This window comes from Pongo pygmaeus, chromosome 19, assembly GCF_028885625.2.
Source record: "Pongo pygmaeus isolate AG05252 chromosome 19, NHGRI_mPonPyg2-v2.0_pri, whole genome shotgun sequence".
In the NCBI taxonomy this organism is placed as follows: Eukaryota; Metazoa; Chordata; class Mammalia; order Primates; family Hominidae; genus Pongo; species Pongo pygmaeus.
The window spans coordinates 90,920,849-90,941,182 of NC_072392.2; the positions used below are offsets into that span (position 1 = coordinate 90,920,849).

Genomic DNA, 20,334 nt, shown 5'->3' on the forward strand with positions numbered 1-20,334 from the left:
TGGGGAAACAGATGCAAGGAAGTGGCCTGAACACAGTCCTCAGGGTGCATAAACAGGCCCCACGCAGGCTTGGTAACCGGGGAAGGATGGAAAAGGGGTTATGTGAGAAATTCGTTTCTGACAGTCACGATCAATGGGTGCAGGAGGGAGTGCTATTTCCTTGGGGGAGTCAGGGAGAATATTTTGGGACTGCATCAGTCTGAAGACAGTGAATGAGCTACATGAGTGATAAACCAGTCGCCCTTGAGCTACTGCACTGAGTTACGTTTTAAAATAATTGTGAATTCAAGTACCTTTAGATAGTGCGTGTGCTGTTTAAAGTTTGCCTTATTCCTCATGGTTCCCAGCGGTCTTCACCTGCCTGTCTCCACCCACTTTGATGATCTTTTAGTCCCCTGAAGCCACTTGAGTTTGCTGCCCTCAGATAGAAGGCTCCACCCTGCAGAGTGTGGCATTTATGGCTTTATGGGCCTGGGTGGACCATGGAGACCACACCTGCACGATGTCTAGAGAACAGCGTGTGATCCCAAGGCTGTGACCTTACCTATGCCCTGTTTATTTCCAGGCAGGTAGAAGAGCAAAGAATTTACAAGACCCAGTGCTTCTGTATGGAAGGTGAGGGAAAACGCGGCATTGAGAGTGACGGCAGGGTTGGCTTGGTCAACTGGGTACAGCAGTGACAGAGAACCCTGGAGAAGGGGCAGGTTCTACATGACAGCAGATGGAGAAATATAGGAACATATTCAAGAAAAAAGACTCAGCTGGAGCTTGACTTGGGTATCATCAGCAAACACATGGAAAATAAAGTCACAAGAACGGAGAAGACTGCCCAGAAATGGTGTGTTCAGTGAGAAGGAAGGATGCTCTAGATACAGGTCCCCAGGAACATCACCTCTTAAGAACAGGTCATAGCATGAGAAGCCCACCACCAAAGGGCCTTTCCAGGAGCAGGTGGAAAGAGAGAGGGAAACCAGGAGAGCCCAGCATCAAGAAAGACAAAGGGAGGGCTTCAAAAAGGAAAGGCCTGAAGAGTGTCAGCGGCTGCCTTTGTTTTTTGTCGTCAGTCTTCACACCTTTGAAGCGCTTAGAGTACAGTTTGCGATTCTATCCATGCTTTGTTTTCAAAATGATCATCACCCACTTAATAGCTCATTTGAAAGACTCCTCTCTTAGGAGACTCCTCTCTCAGCGACGGCCTTCACTGGACCCCATGCGGCCTCCATCAGTCTTGGTCCTGTGGGGCTGGGCTGCTGAACAATAATGTACAGACAGCCCACCCAGGTGACACGCACACCCGGAGCACACCTGGGTGCAGAACCATGCTCTAGGGTCCCAGGGTGCTGGCTTACCTGGCACTCTCAAAGGTAGCAGATGCCGTCTTTTCTATAGCCCCAAATCCAACTCCAACAGCGAGACCCTCTGAAATAGATGTAAGAAAAGCAAGAGGGGTTAGGAATATTTCCCCATGAGGAACATCACCATCACTGTCACCGCGTCAAGTAGGACTGCATGAGGTTGCCAGTCACAGAAAATCATCCTAACAGCAGCTTAAACCCAGGGAAACTAAGGCATGGGGGCCAAATGGCTGCTTCTCTATGGCCTGCAACCTAGGAATGATTTTTGTATTTTTTAAGTAATTGAAAAAACAATGACTATTTCATGACATGTGAAAATTATATAAAATTTGGCCAGGCACGGTGGCTCAAGCTTGTAATGCTAGCACACTGGGAGGCCGAGATAGGCAGATCACCTGAGGTCAGGAGTTCGAGATCGGCCTGGTCAACATGGTGAAATCCCATCTCTACTAAAAATACGAGAGTTAGCAGGGCATGAAGGTGCACACCTGTAATCCCAGCTACTCGAGAGGCTGAGGCAGGAGAATCACTCGAACACAGGAGGCGGAGGTTGCAGGGAGCCAAGAGTGTGCCACCGCACTCCAGCCTGGGTGACAAAGTGAGACTGTGTCTTAAAAAAAAAAAAAAAAAGAAAAAGCAAATTACATAAAATTCAAATTTGAGTGTCTGTAAATGAAGTTGTATAGGCACACAGCCATGCTCATTGGCTGATGAATTGTTTACGGTGGGTTTCATAGTACATTAGCACAGTTGAGTAGCTGGGACAGAAACCGTATGGCCTGAAACCTAAAATATTTACTATCCGGACCTTTCATAACCCCTGGCCTAAACACACAGGGCTTTATTTATTAGCTCGTGCAACAGAAAGTCCAAGGTTGATACGGCAGCCCAATGATGTCACTGCAGACACAGGCGTCTTTAGTTTTCTTTTTTTTTTCCTTCATTCTCACCATTAGGTCCTCATAGTTGCAAAGTGACTGTGCTACCTCCAGACATCTCAATTACATCCTAGGCAAGAAGAAAGTAGAAAGGTAGAAACCTTTCTTTATCAAGTCTTTGTCTCATTACTCTGGAAGGAACGCCTTTCCCGGCATCCCTCATACCTCTTTGGCCAGAACAGGAGCAAACGCCCATCCCTGGATCCATCGCAGCCTCAGGCCCCAAATAGTGAGACTCCAGGACCAATTGAGGCCAGTCTCGATCCCTCTCTGGGGCTGGAAAAGAGTATACCCTGCCCATGCTCCCTGAAATCAAGGGAACCACCATCCAAATAAACTGGGGTCTTGTTAGCAGCAAAGGAGGAGGGGTGGCATGATCACCACCACCAGCATGCATTTTTATTTTTATTTTTTAATTTTTTATTGAGAACAGAGTCTTGCTCTGTCACCCAGTCTGCAGTGCAGTGGCACAATCTCAGCTCACTACAAGCTCCGCCTTCCAGGTTCACACCATTCTCCTGCCTCAGTCTCCCGAGTAGCTGGGACTACAGGCGTCCACCACCACGCCCGGCTAATTTTTTGTATTTTTAATAGAGACGGGCTTTCACCGTGTTAGCCAAGATAGTCTCGATCTCCCGATGTCGTGATCCACCCGCCTCGGCCTCCCAAAGTGCTGGGATTAGAGGCGTGAGCCACCGCGCCCGGCCAAGCAAGCATTTTTATATGACTGCCCTTTGAAGAACATTCCAGCTTTCAAAGGAACCACCCTCAAATGGTGCAGACAGATGCGGTCTACACTGATGGGGTGGCTGGAGTTGAGCGTGCAGCGTGGGGCTAGACAAGATGGGTTTTCACGTCCTTTCCTGTGGTACATGGGCTTGCCAAGTTCACCACCCACTCGCCTAGGGATCAGATGTGGGAGGATGATGCTGATCTGCGTGTATCTGATGGAGCAGCGAGGGTCACGGAAAGAAATGGACCTGACCCAGTGGCCGTGGACCAAAGGAGTGGAAGCACAGAGTCAGGACGCTTCTGACATCTGTGAAGAGGGCAGTGATTCCCCTTGATCCAAACACGAAGGAGAACTACTGAATTACCACCACTGTTCAGGAACAAGGCCAAGGGCTTTGGGGGTTAAATTCGAACTTTTTTTTAAGAAGAAGGAAGATATAAAAATCGACTGAGTGAGAGGAACTCGTTTTCTTTTGATTCATTGCCTCTTAGTATAGCCCATTTCTTCCTTGTGTCCTGTCTGTTTTAAGTGGGTCCAGGATGCTGGAATTGTGACACTGACTCCAGGAGACACCTGGGGACAAGAAGGCAGTGGAGACTTATCCCATGTTCAGGTGAAAGCGCTCACCTGTGATGCAGTCTGGCTCAACAAGAGACCGCAATGGGGTCTGGAGCCCAAAGATCCTGCTAAGGAATAAGGTGTTCTTTTTTTTTTTGCCTAATTTTACCCTTTGTGCTTGATCTCCTGCGGGGTCCTGATGGGATAGCTGTGATCACTGTAAGCTGCAGGTGGAGAATTTGGGATTTTTTTTTTTTTTTTTAGATGGAGTCTCACTTTGTTGCCCAGGTTGGAGCGCGGTGGTGCGATCTCGGCTCACTGCAACCTCCACCTCCTGGGTTCAAGTGATTCTCCTGCCTCAGCCTCCCAAGTAGCGGGACTACAGGCATGCACCACCATGCCCAGCTAATTTTTGTACTTTTAGTAGCGACGGGGTTTCACCATGTTGGCCAGGCTGGTCTTGAACCCCTGACCTCAAGTGATCTGTCTGGCTCAGCCTCCCAAAGTGCTGGGATTACAGGCATGAGCCACTGCACCCAGTGAGAATCTGGGATTCTGATTCCCTACCAGGTATCTTTCCACTTATAAGAATTTTTATAACAACCAATGTCAGGACACAGAGTCCTGGGACAACAGAGGTGGAGGAAACCCCAGAGATCAGCCACTGTGACTCTTGGGCCACTGTCAGATTCAGAAGCCAGGCAGTCAGAGGGAGGTCTTTCCAAAACCAGACAGCAGCATCAAGCCTTCTGGGCCTGGCCTCTCAGCATGCACGTGCACACCCTAGCAGCCCGCAGAGAAGGCTCCAAAACCCTCCCTTTAACAGCTCTGAGGCTGAAGGTGGCTGGCTGGAGTCAGCACCACCAGAGCAACCAGGCTTTAAAATCGATACGCATTTTAAAAAATTATTTTTTATTTACAGTTGACTCTTGAACAATGCAGGGATTAGGGGTGCCAATCCCTTGCACAGTTGAAAACCCACATATAACTTTAAACTCCCCCAGAAACATTACTAATAGTCTAATATTGACCTTACCAAGAACATAAAGTCAATTGACACATATTTTTTGTGCTATATATATTATATACGGTATTCTTACAAGAAAGTAAGCTAGATAACACTTCTTATATTCTTACAGTAAAGCAAGCTAGACAGAATTTCTTTTCTTTTCTTTTCTTTTTTTTTTGTTTTTTTTGGTTTTTTTGAGACGGAGTCTCTCTCTGTCGCCCAGGCTGGAGTGCAGTGGCGCCACTTCAGCTCACTGCAAGCTCCACCTCCTGGGTTCACACCATTCTCCTACCTCAGCCTCCCGAGTGGCTGGGACTACAGGCACCTGCCACCATGCCCGGCTTATTTTTTGCATTTTTTAGTAGAGACAGGGTTTCACACTGTGTTAGCCAGGATGGTCTCGATCTCCTCACCTCGTGATCTGCCCGCCTCAGCCTCCCAAAGTGCTGGGATTACAGGCGTAAGCTACCGCGCCCGGCCAGAATTTCTTAATGTTAAGAAAATCATAAGGAAGAGAAAATACATTTACAGTGCTGTACTGTATTTATCAAGACCGTATGTTTACATTGTCTGTTTATAAAGAGGAGTTGTCTGTCTGAAATGGCAGGCTCCCATAGCTGCAGACTTCAAACTGCGGTACATATCAAGCAAGTTCATTTTTTTCTTATAACGTCATGACTTTTTTCTGCTTCTTGGGAGCACTTCCAGCATCCCTAATGGTACTTTGTATGGGTCCCAGGGTGTTATTCAAGGTTTACGGTATTGCACTAAACATGATGAAAACTACGTGAGAACTGAGAGAGATCACTTTTTACGGTAATATGCAATTCACTGCAGAGATGAACTGCTCATGAGGAGATGCTCAGTGTCACAAGGCTTTTTTTTCTATTTTTATTTTTTATTTTTATTTGGGACGGAGTTTCACTCTTGTTGCTCAGGCTGGAGTGCAATGGCGCAATCTCGGCTCACCGCAACCTCTGCCTCCCGGGTTCAAGCGATTCTCCTGCCTCAGCCTCCCGAGTAGCTGGGATTACAGGCAGGCGCCACCATGCCTGGCTAATTTTGTATTTTTAGTAGAGACGGGGTTTCTCCATGTTGCTCAGGCTGGTCTCGAACTCCTGACCTCAGGTGATCTGCCCGCTTTGGCCTTCCAAAGTGCTGGGATTACAGGCATGAGCCACCGCACCCCACCCAACAAGGCCTTTTAAGCAGACACCCACAACACTTGAGCTCACTGCAACAAGCAACAGGAGGTAGCTACAAAATTGTTACAGTAGTACAGTGGGCTGTAGTTAATTCTATGTAGTTATGACTTAATATTATATCATTTAAAAATGTTTTAATTTTTAAAAAAGTTTTTCATAGAGATGGTCTCACTAAGTTGTCCAGGCTGATCTTGAACTCCTAGCCTGAAGCCATCCTCCTGCCTCAGCCCCTCAAAGTGCTGAGATTATAGGCTAACACTGCATCTTTATGTTTGCTTACATTTCTCTTCACTGTGAGTGGCACCATATATGATCTGTGTTTGTGGGTATAATTTTTGATAAATTGTAACTTTTTATAATTTCACTGCAGGTATAAGGCTTACAGCCCAGTGTCTAGCATAGAAAGGGCCATCAGTCCCCCATTTCCCGAGGCAAAGAATCACAGAGAGATTAGGATCTTGAAGAGGAAGCCTAATTTGGAGCCTAGAGGCCTAATGTGAAGCACTAGTATTTGCATTAAAATGACTAATTCAAATATAGGTGGGAACTGTCACCTCCAGTCCACAGATCAGAGAGGGAAGGTGATGGGAGCTGGTCGGAGAGACACAGGTGGGTTCTGAGTCCGAGGCCCAGGGTGTTGGTCCTTCATCACTCCAGGAGTAGATACGATGAAAGCCACAACTCAAGTGTCAGAAAGGGGTGTGGATCCGTGTTCAATATTTTAAGGTTTGCCTGATGGATGCAACATCATCAAAAAGAGGTAGGCAAGAATGAGTACCCAGACGGGTGCGGTGGCTGCCGCTCCTGTAATCCCAGCACTTTGGGAGGCCGAGGTGGGCGAATTGCTTGAGGTCAGGAGCTCAAGATCAGACTGGCCAACATGGTGAAACCTCGTCTCTACTAAAAATACAAAAAATTAGCTGGGTGTGGTGGCTCGCACCTGTAATCCCAGCTACTAGGGAGGCTGAGGCAGGAGAATCGCTTGAACCCGGGAGGCAGAGGTTGCAGTGAGCCAAGATCGCACCACGGCACTCCAGCCTGGGCGACACTGTGAGACTCCATCTCAAAAAAAAAAAAGAGTATCCTACGTGAGATGGCTGACACTGGTGAGAGCTGAATTTCAGGGCAGGCTGCGATGGGTATGCCTAAGGGTTTCTGACATCCTTTCCATTAGGGAGGAGGCAGCCTCGTTTGTGCAGCCCGAGTTGTAGGAGCTACCTGTGTCTAAGGTCATGAGAATATGAACTTGGAGAACATCTGACCTGCTGCCACCTGGCCAGTGTCCTGCCTTTGAGGAGTGCGGTATTTACAAGCCTGCTGTTCTCAACCTTGTCTGGCACTAACACACGCGAGACCATCAGTAACGGTGGGTCTGCAAGGCACAGATCTTCACCAGGGACCTTTGGGGAGAAACCAAGCAAACTACTTCCTGACACTAGACAGGCATATCCCTCCCTTTCAGAAAATTCACTTTCTAAAACCATAAACAACAGCTGGTTGAGTCTTTTGTTAAAAATTTTCTTTTGTTTTTTTCCTTTGTGTACACATTTAGTTTTGTTGTAACAAAGCAGCTTGTACACTTTTAACATTTAAAACTGAGCATCATCTTTCCTTTCCAGTGAAACAAAAAGAAAATTTAAAAATAAATAGGAATAAAATTATAATAGAGAATATCAATTCCAAATAAGATCCTACAGGTTCTGCTGATTCTCCCATTGAGTGTCAGGGCTCAAGTCATCATTAGCAGATAATTTATTTTAAAAGTGTCATCTTAAACTGCAAGGATGTCTGTCAAATATCACAATTAAACATGCCAAAGGAGGAGCCATGTTTTCAAAATGCCCAAAAAATTTTCTTCTAATTAGTCATTTTAATGCAAATAATAGTGCAGCCCAGAGTACTAGGACCCGTGCTAATTAGCAAAACAATCGCTTGGAGTAGTTTAGCTCGCAGCCTGAGCTTGCTGACTTACATAAATGCTCACAACAGCTTTGGGAGGTTGGGGAAGGGAGCACCCAGTGAGCAGATGAAGAAAAGGGCCTACCCTAGGTGACCCAGCTGGGGGGCTAGAGCTGGGCCGTGAACCGCAGTCTCTCATTGTTTCCTGCCCCCAAGCGACCTCTGCTGCCCATTTTGCTTGCAGCTTTCCCCCAGCTACAACATGGCCCCATGGGTAGTGAACACTGGCAACTGAGTCTCTGTACCCTGAAGAGGTTTGGAGCAAAGGGAATGCATTTTCCCTCCGGCCCATCCTGTACCTCGGGCCAGGCCAGTAGCAGCGGACAAAAGTTCACAAATGAGCATTCTGTGATGGTTTGCAAAGGAACAGGTCCTTTCTCTCAGGTCTCCAGTGGCCCTGGGGGGACAGAACCACAACTCCACGCTGCCTTAGGAGACATCAGCCCCCTTTCCCCCTGGATTTAGGAAGAGAAACAGGAAGAGGTCCTGGGGGAAGACAATGTATTTGTTACCGTGTCTGGAAACAGAGGTGATTCCTGAGAGCTAAGCTCATGAGAAGGCAGGACACGTTAGTTATGCATGCAGAAGGAACACCAAAACGAGAATTCAGGCCGACACTGAAGATCAACAGACGGTAGAAAGAACTCACTGGGGGGAAAAGGAAAGGAGGAAAAATGCCGACTGGTGCTCATGCCCCCGGTGTCCCACCTGGAGTGCAAATAGAAGAAACCCAACTCATACTGTGAATAAGTTCTTGCCCCTTTACACAGCTGCTGCCATTAGCTCAGGGAAAATGAACTGCCTGGCCTGGGTTAGTAAGTCCGACTGAACGCAGGGTGAGGCAGAGTCTGGAGGACAAACTTGAACATAAGCACCAAAGCGGAAGGAGCTCGCTCCAACCTCCTCCTGGGGCTGGAAGGCGGCTGTGCCTGCCTCTCTCCACCTCCGCATTGCCCTTGCAACTCCCTGCATGGCCTCCTCTGTGGGAAACAATGACAAAAATGGCATGGGCTTTGGTTGAGATAAACCCAGGCTCAAATCTTAGTTTATTATTTAAGGTTCTTGCAAAAATGAAAGGGGGATAATGCTACTTTGCTTACAGGATGACTATGTCAAATGAAATGTACCTGACAGGGCCTGTTCAGGGTTCCTCACTATTGACATTTGATTGTCGGGGACTATCCTGGCCACTGCAGGGTGTTTTGCAGCATCCCTGGCCTCTACTCACTAGATGCCAGTAGCACCTCCTGTCCCAGTTGTGACAAAGATGTCTTCAGAGGTTGCCAAATGTTACTTTTCTTCTCTCCCAATGAGGGATACTTGCAGAAAAAAAAAAAAAAAATTAAACTATTATATTAATAGAACACTCTTAGAGTTTAAGTCAGTGCTAGGAAAGCAAACAATGAAAAACAAGTGTTTTCTCTTTCAATGGAGCCATAAGCAGCTCTTAGTTTTGAGGGCATGGGGTGGAGCTTGCAGTCTTCTTGCCCAGTTCTGGAGGCTGAGAAGTCTGAGATCAAGGTGCCCACAGATTTGGTGTCTGGTGAGGGCCAGCTTCCTGGTTCACAGATGGGGGGTTCCTTGCTGTGACCTCATATGACAGGAAGGGTGAGGGGGCCTCTCTCTCGGGCCTTTTTTATACGGGCATTAATCCACTCATGAGGGCTCCAATCTCAAGACCTAATCACTTCCCCAAAGCCTCGCTTCCTGATACCATCACATTGGGGGTTAGGATCTCAGCATACACATCTTTTCTTTTTTTTTTTTTTTTGAGATGCAGTCTTGCTCTGTTGCCCAGGCTGGAGTGCAGTGGCACAATCTCAGCTTACTGCAACCTCCACCTCCCTGGTTCAAACGATTCTCCCGCCTCAACCTCCTGAGTAGCTGGGATTACAGGTGCGCACCACCAGGCCTGGCTAATTTTTGTATTTCTAGTAGAGATGGAGTTTCACCATGTTGGCCAGGCTGATCTTGAACTCCTGACCTCAAGCGATCTGCCTGCCTCAGCCTCCCAGAGTGCTGGGATTACAGGCGTGAGCCACTGCACCTGGCCTCACACATTTTTGAGAAACACAAATGTTCAGACCACATCACCTGACATTTATGGGCATTGGTAATGAGTGGATGGGAAGGGGCACCTGTACAGGGTAGCTTGAGAAGTGCAATCCCCTTGGTTTGGCAGAGCCCACTGCTGGGGCAGAAATGGCCCACTCAGAGGTGCCGTGGGGACATTCTTCTCTTCCTGCCGGACTATGCTCCCTGGGATGTGGGCCCAGCTGTCAGATCATCTCAGTATGAGAGGGGCTTCTAAATAGGATACAGTTGTTTCAGGGTGGTAAGACCAGGGGTAGGAACTCCAGGACTGTCATTCCCCTTGTTCCGGACTTGACCCAGACCTCATGGCAGCTCATGAATGCATTCCTCTTGGGTGGTTTTCTCACAGGGGATCCCTTCTGGGCTCACAGGCTAACTAAAAGCTCAGTCTTTCCCTGTGTGCTGTTGTGAAGCCACCATTCTCCATCCTGTGCCTGTACCATTAATTCTTTGTCTCTTAGGGCATTATGTGGATGTCACTAAATCTCTCTGTTCCACGCCATTTGTTCTCCAGCTGAGCCTCTGGTTTAAGCACTCATAGTATCAGTTTTAGAAGTTATAGCCAGAAGAAGTCTAGAAAATATCAATGCAAAGGCCACGCAGAAAATAAGCGGTGATGCTACAACTTTTCCTCCTTGATTTAAAAAAGTATTTAAATTAAGATAAGCAGATAAGACCCTGTAGAGGCTTAATAAATATTAAACACAGCCACTACCACCACCACTACCACCACCAACAAACCCCAAAGGTGGAGAAATGACGAGTTGTGGGATGGCTTATTCATTTCCATCTCCCCTAAAGACAGAGTAAGACAAAAATGACTTAAATTACCATTAGATGGATTTAGGTAAGAGGCAAAAATTTGCTTGAGAGAGGAGGGCTTTGAAACATATGAGAAAGAAACTAAAGGAAGGTCAAGGGCATCCTTCTCTTCATGAGGAGTGTTCTCTGAAGCTACTCCTCAGTCAGGGATGACTGGGATGGGGAGAGAAGGTGGGTTAGGAAGAACAGGGCAGGTAGCCTCATAACATCCCTCAGGCGAGATGACATTTCACCAGTAAATATGGACTCAGTTCTAGGAGCAAGGCTGAACATCCACATGTACATTCTCAGGTCCCAAAAGGCACTCACTAAAAGACAGAAAAATAACCACGTTGAGGGGCCAGGTGTGGTGGCTCACACCTGTAATCCCAGCAATTTGGGAGGCTGAGGCAGGAAGATCTCTTGAGCCCAGTTCAAGACCAGCCTGGGCAACATAGCAAGACCCCATCTCTAGAAAAAATTTAAAAATTGCCCAGGCGCGGTGGCTCATGCCTGTAATCCCAGCACTTTGGGAGGCCGAGGCGGGCAGATCACGAGGTCAGGAGATCAAGACCACAGTGAAACCCCATCTCTACTAAAAATACAAAAAATTAGCCGGGCATGGTAGTGGGTGCCTGTAGTCCCAGCTACTTGGGAGGCTGAGACAGGAGAATGGTGTGAACCTGGGAGGCATAGCTTGCAGTGAGCCAAGATAGCGCCACTGCACTCCAGCCTGGGTGACAGAGCAAGACTCCGTCTCAAAAAAAAAAAAAAAAAAAAAATAGCTGGGTGTGGTGGTGTGCACCTATAGTCCCAGCTACTAGGGAGGATGAGAAGGGAGGATCACTTGAGGCCAAGAGTTCGAGACCAGTCAGGACAACATAGAGAAACCCTGTCCCTACCACACACAAAAAAAATGGCTGGGTGTGGTGGCATGAACCTGTGGTACTAGCTACTCAGGAGGCTAAGCAGGGAGGATCGTTTAAGCCAGGAGGTCAAGGCTGCAGTGAGCTATGATTGCACCACTGCACTTCAGCCTGGGTGACAGAGCAAGACTCTGTCTCTAATTTAATAAACAAAACTAAAAACAAAACATGTTGAAACGTCTATTGCTGGAGTGGACAATGGGGGCCTTGGGGAAAGGGTGTGCCCACCTCCAGCTGCATCAGGAGCCTCTGAGGTGCTGGACAAGCTCAGATTTATTTAATTTTTCCATTTGAGACAGAATCTCACTCTGTCACCCAAGCTGGAGTGCAGTGGTGCAATCTCAGTTGACTGCAACTTCCGCCTCCCAAGTAGCTGGGACTACAAGTGCACACCACTGCACCCAGCTAATTTTTGTATTTTTAGTAGAGACAGGATTTCACCATGTTGGCCAGGCTGGTCTTGAACTCCTGATCTCAGGTGATCTGCCCACCTCGCCTTCCCAAAGTGCTGGAATTACAGGCATGAGCCACCGTGCCTGGCCAAGGACAAGCTCAGCTTTGATTCCTTGTCTGTCCCAGCCTGTCTGGGAACTGTCACTAAACTGGGAGAGGATAACACACTAGGGACGGGAGCAATGTCACGTAGCACTGCAGCAGGGATTTCCTGGCCACAGTCTATCAGGAGAGCTGATGCACAGGATTAGACACACCACGGGGCAGGGCTGCTGTCTTCATTCTCACTCTGAGCCCCAAAACTTAGCTGAGCCTTCTGGGGAGACTAGCTGGCTGGCGATGTGCCGATAACCCTGCATGGCCTGTCTTTTGTTGCAAAGGTCTAGCAGGAAGCAAAACCAAGAAGGCAAGAACTCTGATCATATTACACAATTATTAAACCAAATGTTGGTAGAACCAGCCAGGTATTATTGCCAAGGAATCCCTGTGGAGTCGTTGGAGGCTGTATAAAGGATGGAAATTTACCAACTTATTTTCTTGAAGAAGTAGTTTGATGCAGTTTTCTAGTGTGGATTACTAATCCTGCTATTTATATTGGAAAAAGATACATGTGGGGAAAGATGAAAAATAGAGGTGTTCTAGAAAAGTTGACTTTAAATCAAATTCTTATAAATAAAGCCAGGTGCAGTGGCTCACGCCTGTAATCCCAGCATTTTGGGAGGCTGAGGCGGGTGGATCACCTGAGGTCAGGAGTTCAAGACTAGCCTAGCCAACGTGGGAAAACCCCGTCTCTCCTAAAAATACAAAAATTAGCTGGGCATGGTGGTGGGAGCCTGTAGTCCCAGCTACTTGGGAGGGTTAGGCTGGAGAATCGCTTGAACATGGGAGGTGGAGGTTACAGTGAGCCGAGATCGCGCCATTGCCCTCCAGCCTGGGCAATAGAGGGAGACTCCATCTCAAAAAAATTCTTATCAATAAAGTCATATCCTACTGTTTATTAAGAAATATTGACAATTGAAGATACTCTAACATGAATCCCCTTTGTAACTAAAATAACTACTTCCTAATTAATGTTGACAAGTGTGCTTTTTTGGCATATCCGATTGTTTCACGTTGGGATCCCTCTGAACAGTGACAGACCCAGAAAATGCTATTCTCCAGTCATGGCTGCCGACTTAGAGTTGAGCCTGACTCCAGCAGACTGCGGAGACACAGCCAGCGCCTCGTTTGTATGACTGAAGACAGACAGCCACATCTTCAAACAACAGGTGAAGGCATCTGGTTAAATACCCACATCTCGGAGTCAATTTCAATTTGCTTTAGTTCTCAATAACCAGACAAAGATCAGATCTCTGTGTTTCCTCAGAGAAAAAGGGAGAGAATGCCTATATTGGCATGGAAGATTCCGTGCTGTTCCAACCAACAAGCTCCGTGTCACGCCCAGATGCATGCCTCTAGCCAACTCCCCCTGACCTTGCACCACGGTCGTCCACACCTGGGTTTGCCCTGAATCTGAAGAAGTATCTCTGCAGGCCCAAGGACAGACCAGGTGCGGGAGAGGGGCCAGAAAGGGCACCGCGGTCTACTCTCCAGGCCTCTTTCTGCCGAGCTGAGCACACGCAGTTGTTGGTTTTTATTTATTTATTTAATGAATAATTGCTCATAACCAAGGGATTTGTTAGTTTTGAGGTCAAGGGACTGAGCAGAAGCAAAGAGGCAGGTCAGGTAGGTTCTGACTCAGTGGCGGAAACTGCCGTCAGAAGAGCTGCCATCTTGGAAGACACAAAAACTCAAGATTCCCTCTGCTTTGCCCAACAGGGAATTATCATGAAATCCCTGTGCCCTTTGAGTGGGGAGGGCTGCTATCTGTTGCTCCCAAAGACTCTGTTCCACCAATGAAGCCGTGGTGTAGAAAAGCTTGCAACCCTGTAGCAAAGTTCCTTGACTCCGAAGTCAGAGCCTCACCAATCACCTGGCCACTGGGCTTCCTCTCTCTACGTCCAAAGTCCACGGCAGGCAGGGAAGTGTCTGGATCTGACAGATTCACTGTATGAAAGTGGACAGGGTTATGTTCTGGGGAACCTTGTATGTTCACAACAAAGTCCTCTGGGAGGCTTAGAAAGCAGGGACAACCTAAGCAGCTCTGTAAATATGAGGACACAGGACGAAGGAAGCATGAGGCAATGAGTAGTGTGATCAGAAGGGAATTATTTTTCCCAAGACAAGCCTATCCTGTGATAAGTGGGCCCTGGGCAGCAGAGGTGGGCAGGCTCTCTGGTCCCCTTGGGAAACCGGGACTGCAGATGGAGGCTTTGCTAAGTGCCACCCCACCCTAGTCAGTGGGAGCAGTCCCCAGCCCCACCCCTGCACACCGAAGGCAGGAGGTCTCTAATCACTGGTCACAGGGATCTCTCTGCCTGATCCTAGGAAAATGCTGCCTCTGAGGCGGGTGGACCATTCTAGGAGGAAGAGGGGAAAGCATGGCTGAAAGCACCTCTATGACTCCAGGCTCAGATTCGTAAAACACTAGATGGAAGTCGTACCAGGAATTCAGCCACACATCCCTCCTGGCTGGGAAGACTTGCAGCTGAGAGCACACGCACAAAGAGACACAGGCTCCATTGGCCCAGCCTCTCACCTCTCATGAAAAGATCAATGCCGGGAGTTCTCCACAAAGAGACTGGGGATTCCTGGGGCAAGGCACAAGCCAGATGGGTCGGGGAATCAGGTGAACCTCTGCAGCAGGTGGGTGGTGTCCATTCTGTGCCCCTTGGGAGCCAAGAGAGTCACCCTGAGAATTATCCCACAAGAGGGTCTCACATCCCCAGGAGGTGGATGGCCACTGATCCCTGCTATTCCTCCCCCGAGCTCACATGAAGAGGTCGTGCAGTGTGGGTCCCAGGTTGGACCCGACTGCCTTGTCAAAGGGAAAGGCAGCCTAGGGCCAGATACCTCGGGCCACAACTACGTCGCCTGCGATTGGAGCCTCACCCCATTCCACAGGCCGTACATGGACATCATGAACTCTAGCACACGCTTGACTATGGAATACCTCTGGAGGTGGGGTGGGGGTGGGGAGGACTTATTTATGTTTTTGTAATTTGTGTGTTCTTGAGGGCCTAAAAAAACTGGAGGAAAGGATTTTTTTTTTTTTTTTTAATTCCCTTGGAGGACTTTTGAACAAAATTAGACTCTGGCAGTTCCTTCAGGATGATGAATAACCTAAGATACGGGTTCATTTATCACTCGCCATATGTGATTCCCACCAAAGTATTTCTAAAATGCAGGCAAGAAAAAGATTCTGAAGTCTCAGATCACTAGTATGTTTTGCTACATGGAGGGCAGGCATCACACCACAACGTATGTATCGAGGGAGGGAGGGGCATTTTTTCCTACAAGCAGAAGTATTTCGATCGTTAATGGAGGAAAAAAAAAATAACTGCCTTCCTTACACACCCCAGTTCAGCAATTGTCAGGTTTCAGGTGTCAGACGGCAGCCTGTCGGCGCCTTGGGGTGGGCCCCGTGTGGCCATGGCCTTGTTGGTCATGCCAAGATGATGTCTGAGAAACCGACATTATGGCTTAGCTCAAAGAGAAGGCAGGAGACTGTGCATGGTGGCTCATGCCTATAATCCCAGCACTTTGGGAGGCCAAGACAGGAGGATCACCTGAGGTCAGGAGTTCAAGATCAGCCTGGCCAACATGGCAAAAGCCCCGCCTCTACTAAAAATACAAGAATTAGACGGGCGTGGTGGTGGGCGCCTGTAATCCCAGCTACTTGGGAGGCTGAGGAATGAAAATCACTTGAGCCCAGAAGGCAGAGGTTGCAGAGAGCCAAGATCACACCACTGTACTCCAGCCTGGGTGACAGAGTGAGACTCCGTCTCAAAACAAAAATGTGAGTGTATAATATTGGTGTGCTAACATATGATTCTCTATATAATCAGGTTGCTATATGAAGGTAAGGAAAAACAATCCTAAGGCTTCAAACTCTTCCCATTTGAAGAAGACGGTTCTAAGAATCGTGGCCCCCATCCTCTCATCGTCTAGGTTTTAATTAGGTTCATTCCTTCCTTCCTCCCTTTCTTATTACCATTTTTAGTTGTGATAAAATATGAATGAATAACATGTAATTGAGCATCTTCCTCATTTTTAAGTGTACATTCATTGGCATTAAGTGCAATCACTGTTGTACAGCCATCGCCACCACCCATCTCCAGAGCTCTTTGTTTTTTTTTTGAGACAGAGTCTTGCTCTGTCGCCCAGGCTGGAGTGCAATGGCATGATCTCAGCTCACTGCAATCTTCGCCTCCTGGATTCAAGCGATTCTTGTGCCTCAGTGACCCCAGTAGCTGGGAGTACAGCCATGCATCACTATGCCTGGCTAATTTTGTAATTTTGGTAGAGACAGGGTTTTGTTATGTTGGCCAGGCTGGTCTCGAACCCCTGGCCTCGAGTGATCCGCCTGCCTTGGCCTCCCAGAGTGCTAGGATTACAGGTATGAGCCACTGCACCTGGCTCCAGAGCTCTTTTCATCCTGCATAATTGAAACTCTCCACCCACTGAACCCAGATCCCCATTCCTCCTTCTCCTCGCTCCCACAGCTCCTGGCAACCATCCTTCTACTTCCTGCCACCGTGACACTGACTCCTCACGTGTCTCGCAGAAGAGGACTCACACAGTATCTGTGATGCCCTCTTTCTTCTGTCATATTATCCCCTTGTGTCCCTTCCTCATTTTGTCAGGGGGCCTCCTTAACTTCCTATGGGATGTGTGGGTGATAAACTTCTGAACCTTTACATAGAATAGAAAAATTCTGATTTTTCTCTGTGACTTAATAGCTTGACCTGAAAATGCTACATCCCAAGTTACCTCTCCTTAATATCTTTTTTCTTTTTTTTCTTTCTTAAGACGGAGTCTCGCTCTGTCACCCGGGCTGGAGAGCAGTGGCGTGATCTCGGCTTACTGCAGCCTCCGCCTCCCAAGTTCCAGCAACTCCTGCCTCAGCCTCCCAGGTAGCTGGGATTACAGGTACACACCACCACGCCCAGCTAATTTTTGTATTTTTAGTAGAGATGGGGTTTCACCATGTTGGCCAGGCTGGTCTCGGACTCCTGACCTCAGGTGATCCGCCTGCCTCAGCCTCCCAAAGTGCTAGGATTACAGGTGTGAGCCACCATGCCCGGGCCTTAATATCTTTTTTCTTTTTATTTATTTTTAAGACAGGGTCTCACTCTATTGCCTCAGCTTGTCTCTAACTCCTGGGCTCAAGTAATCCTGCTGCCTTGGCCTCCCAAAGTGCTGGGATTACAGGCATGAGCCGTGGTGCCTGGTCTGCTCAATGTCTTGAGGGTATTGTTCCATTATCTTCCAGTATCTGATGCTGCTGCTGAAAAGTCTGATGCTAATTCCATTCTCATTTCCTTGTATTTAAGAAGACTTTTCTCTCTGGAAGCTCTCAACATTTTCGTCTTTGTTTCTGGAGTTTTTGTTGGTGGTGGTATTGTTTTGATTTTTAAGATAGGTCTCACTGTGTGGCCCAGGCTGGAGTGCAACAGTGCTATCATGGGTCACTGCAGCCTTGACCTCCTGGGCCCAACCAATCTTCCCACCTCACCCTCTTGAGTAGCTGGGACCACAGTCGCAAGCCACCATGCTCAGCTAGTTTATTTTTAGTTTTTGTAGAGACCACATCTCCATATGTTGCCCAGGCTGGTCTCGAACTCCTGGACTCAAGTGACCCTCCAACCTCGGTCTCCCAAAGTGCTGGGATTACAGGCATGAGCCACTGCTTGTTTTCAGAATTTTGAGATTCATCAAGTTATGTCTGAGTGGGGTATTTTCCCCATTCCCACTATTCAGCATTAGGTGGGTCCTTTAAATCTACAAGGCTGTGCTTTTTTTCAGCTCAGGAAAAATTTCCCTGCATACCTGCACTCATACCTTACATCTTTGACTTTGTGTCTGGGAACTGGAGAATTGTCTTCTACTTAACCTTCCAGATAACCAGCTTGGCCTGTCATTCAGAATATTCTAATGAATCTATCCTTTTAACTTTCTAAAAGAATCTGGCAATTATATGATATGATTAATTTTCAAGAACTCTTTCTTATTCTCTGATTATTCATTTTTATCACAGTCAGTTCTTGCTTTATAAGCATGATAAATATGCTCTTGAATCTCCAGCTGAACATACCACTTTGAATTTTTATGTTCTTCGGTCTCCTGGGCTCCCTGTATTCTCCAGGGTAGGTTGTCCTACTTACTTCAGTCCCTTTTTTTCATTCTCTGGGGTTTTCTCAGGTGTCTGGGGATCTGTTACCTTCAGAGCACATTCAGGGAGGCGGGCCGACATTGACGTAGTTGGAAAGGGCATTCTCCAGGGTTATACAAGTCTGTTTCCCTAACAGCCCTCCCTGACAATCTGAAATTTCATTTCAAAGTATTTCCTTAAAGAACTATAAGTAGAACTACCACTGCATCCAGCAATCCCACTACTGGATATCTACCCAGAGGAAAAGTCATTATACAAAAAAAAAAAAAAAAAAAAAATACCTGCACACGTTTATAGCAGCACAATTCACAATTGCAAAAATGTGGAACCAGCCCAAATGCCCATCAATCAACGAGTGGATAAAGAAACTGTGATATGTATATATGTATATATATACACACACACAGTGGAATACCACTCGGCCATAAAAAAGAATGAATTAATGGCATTTGCAGCAACCTGGATGGGATTGGAGACTATTATTCTAAGTGAAGTAACTCAGGAATGGAAAACCAAACATCATATGTTCTCATTCATAAGTGGGAGCTAAGCTATGAGGATACAAAGGCATATGAATGATACAATGGACTTTGGGGACTTGGGAAAGGGTGGGAAGGGGGTGAGGGATAAAAGACTACAAATCGGGTTCAGTGCATACTGCTCGGGTAGCGGGTGCCCAAAAAGCTCACAAATCACCCCTAAAGAACTTACTCATGTATCCAAACACCGTCGCTTCCCCAAAAACCTATGGAAATTTTTAAAAAAATTAATTGAAAGCTTAAAAAAAAGATTATAGCTTCAACTTAGCAGTTGGGCTACAGAGGATGAGGAAGGATGAAAGAAGAGAGGGAAACAGTGTGGGAATCATAAAGGTAGGTGCTGTGGGTATTTAGATTCCACCATTAAAGCACTGGAATGATGGGACAGTGGATTCCTCATGTGGCTCCCTCCTAAGCAGAAACACCAGGGGTGCCGGGCAGCAGCCAGGGTGACACATGCCAGGAGCAAGTAGCAGGAAGTGCAGAGCCAACCTTGGGAGCAGACCAATGCTCACACACGCAGGGTGCAGTGATGCTGCAGAGAAAAGGAGTGTGTGCAGGTGTGGTTTCAGACACGTACAGGAATGCAGCGATGGTGTGAGCAAAAGGGTGTGTGCACATGCAAGCATGCCCGTGTGGGTGTGCACGCATATACACAAATTCCCACACAAGCATGCATAGAAAGAGACTTCGAGATGGCCTTCTAAACACACAAAAACAAAAGTCTAAATCAGTCTCTTCAATCCTGAAACATAGACCATCCTTACATGAAACCTGCCTTTTTGTATCCACAGGACAGCCCTAACAATTAGGCAGGGCCAGTGTGTCACTGGGACACTCCCAGGACTGGTCTTCTGATTAGGAATGTCAAGCTCAGGGTGGCCCACAAACAGGGATGGTGAGGGAGGAGAGAGAACTGCTAAGAGCTGGTTTGAAACCGGCTTTCAAACAGCTGCTGGGATCACAGATGTGAAATGAGGAAAGGTCTGTGAATTTGTCTGGAAATGAAGGAAACCTTTGCAAGTAAAGTGCTAGTGAAGACACGGATGAAAGTCAGATTGCAAAGGAGTGAATAAGGGCAACGAAATCGGGAGGCGAAGGCCATATAGCAATGGAGGGACTGGGCAGAGAAGGTGGAGCAAGTTAGGGCTAAGCCTGTCAGGAGTGAGCAACAATGTCTTTAAAACCCACAAACAAAAGCAGGAAACGCCAATGCCAGGGGAGTTGGGAGGATGACCATGGGTCTCCATAGACACCGGCAACAGGTCAATGACAGCCGTCAATCAAGGTACCATCCAGCAAGGGTGCAGGCAAGATGATCTCATAAATCACTGCAAAACACTTGGTAAATTTAAAGTCGGGCATAAATGCCAAATATAAATAAAATATGCAACTCAGGCAGCAAGGTGCTCTAAGCCTAGAGGCCTTCTTTTAATTAATGTCAGATTTGATCCAAGACATTCTCAGGATAGATGGGCAGGCAGGTGCTC

The 20,334-nt window shown here is 47.4% G+C and overlaps 1 protein-coding gene across 8 annotated transcripts in view; it reads right to left on the reverse strand.

The window, feature by feature from the left end:
• The window catches only part of SLC39A11 (solute carrier family 39 member 11), a 569,718-nt gene that overhangs the window by 89,262 nt on the left and 460,122 nt on the right, over window positions 1-20,334 (reverse strand). For all 8 annotated transcript variants that reach the window (XM_054459871.2, XM_063655393.1, XM_054459872.2 and 5 more), the window contains one exon: window positions 1,350-1,419. In XM_054459871.2, the coding sequence (XP_054315846.2) occupies window positions 1,350-1,419 (70 nt within the window). The remainder of the gene's footprint in view (window positions 1-1,349; window positions 1,420-20,334) is intronic.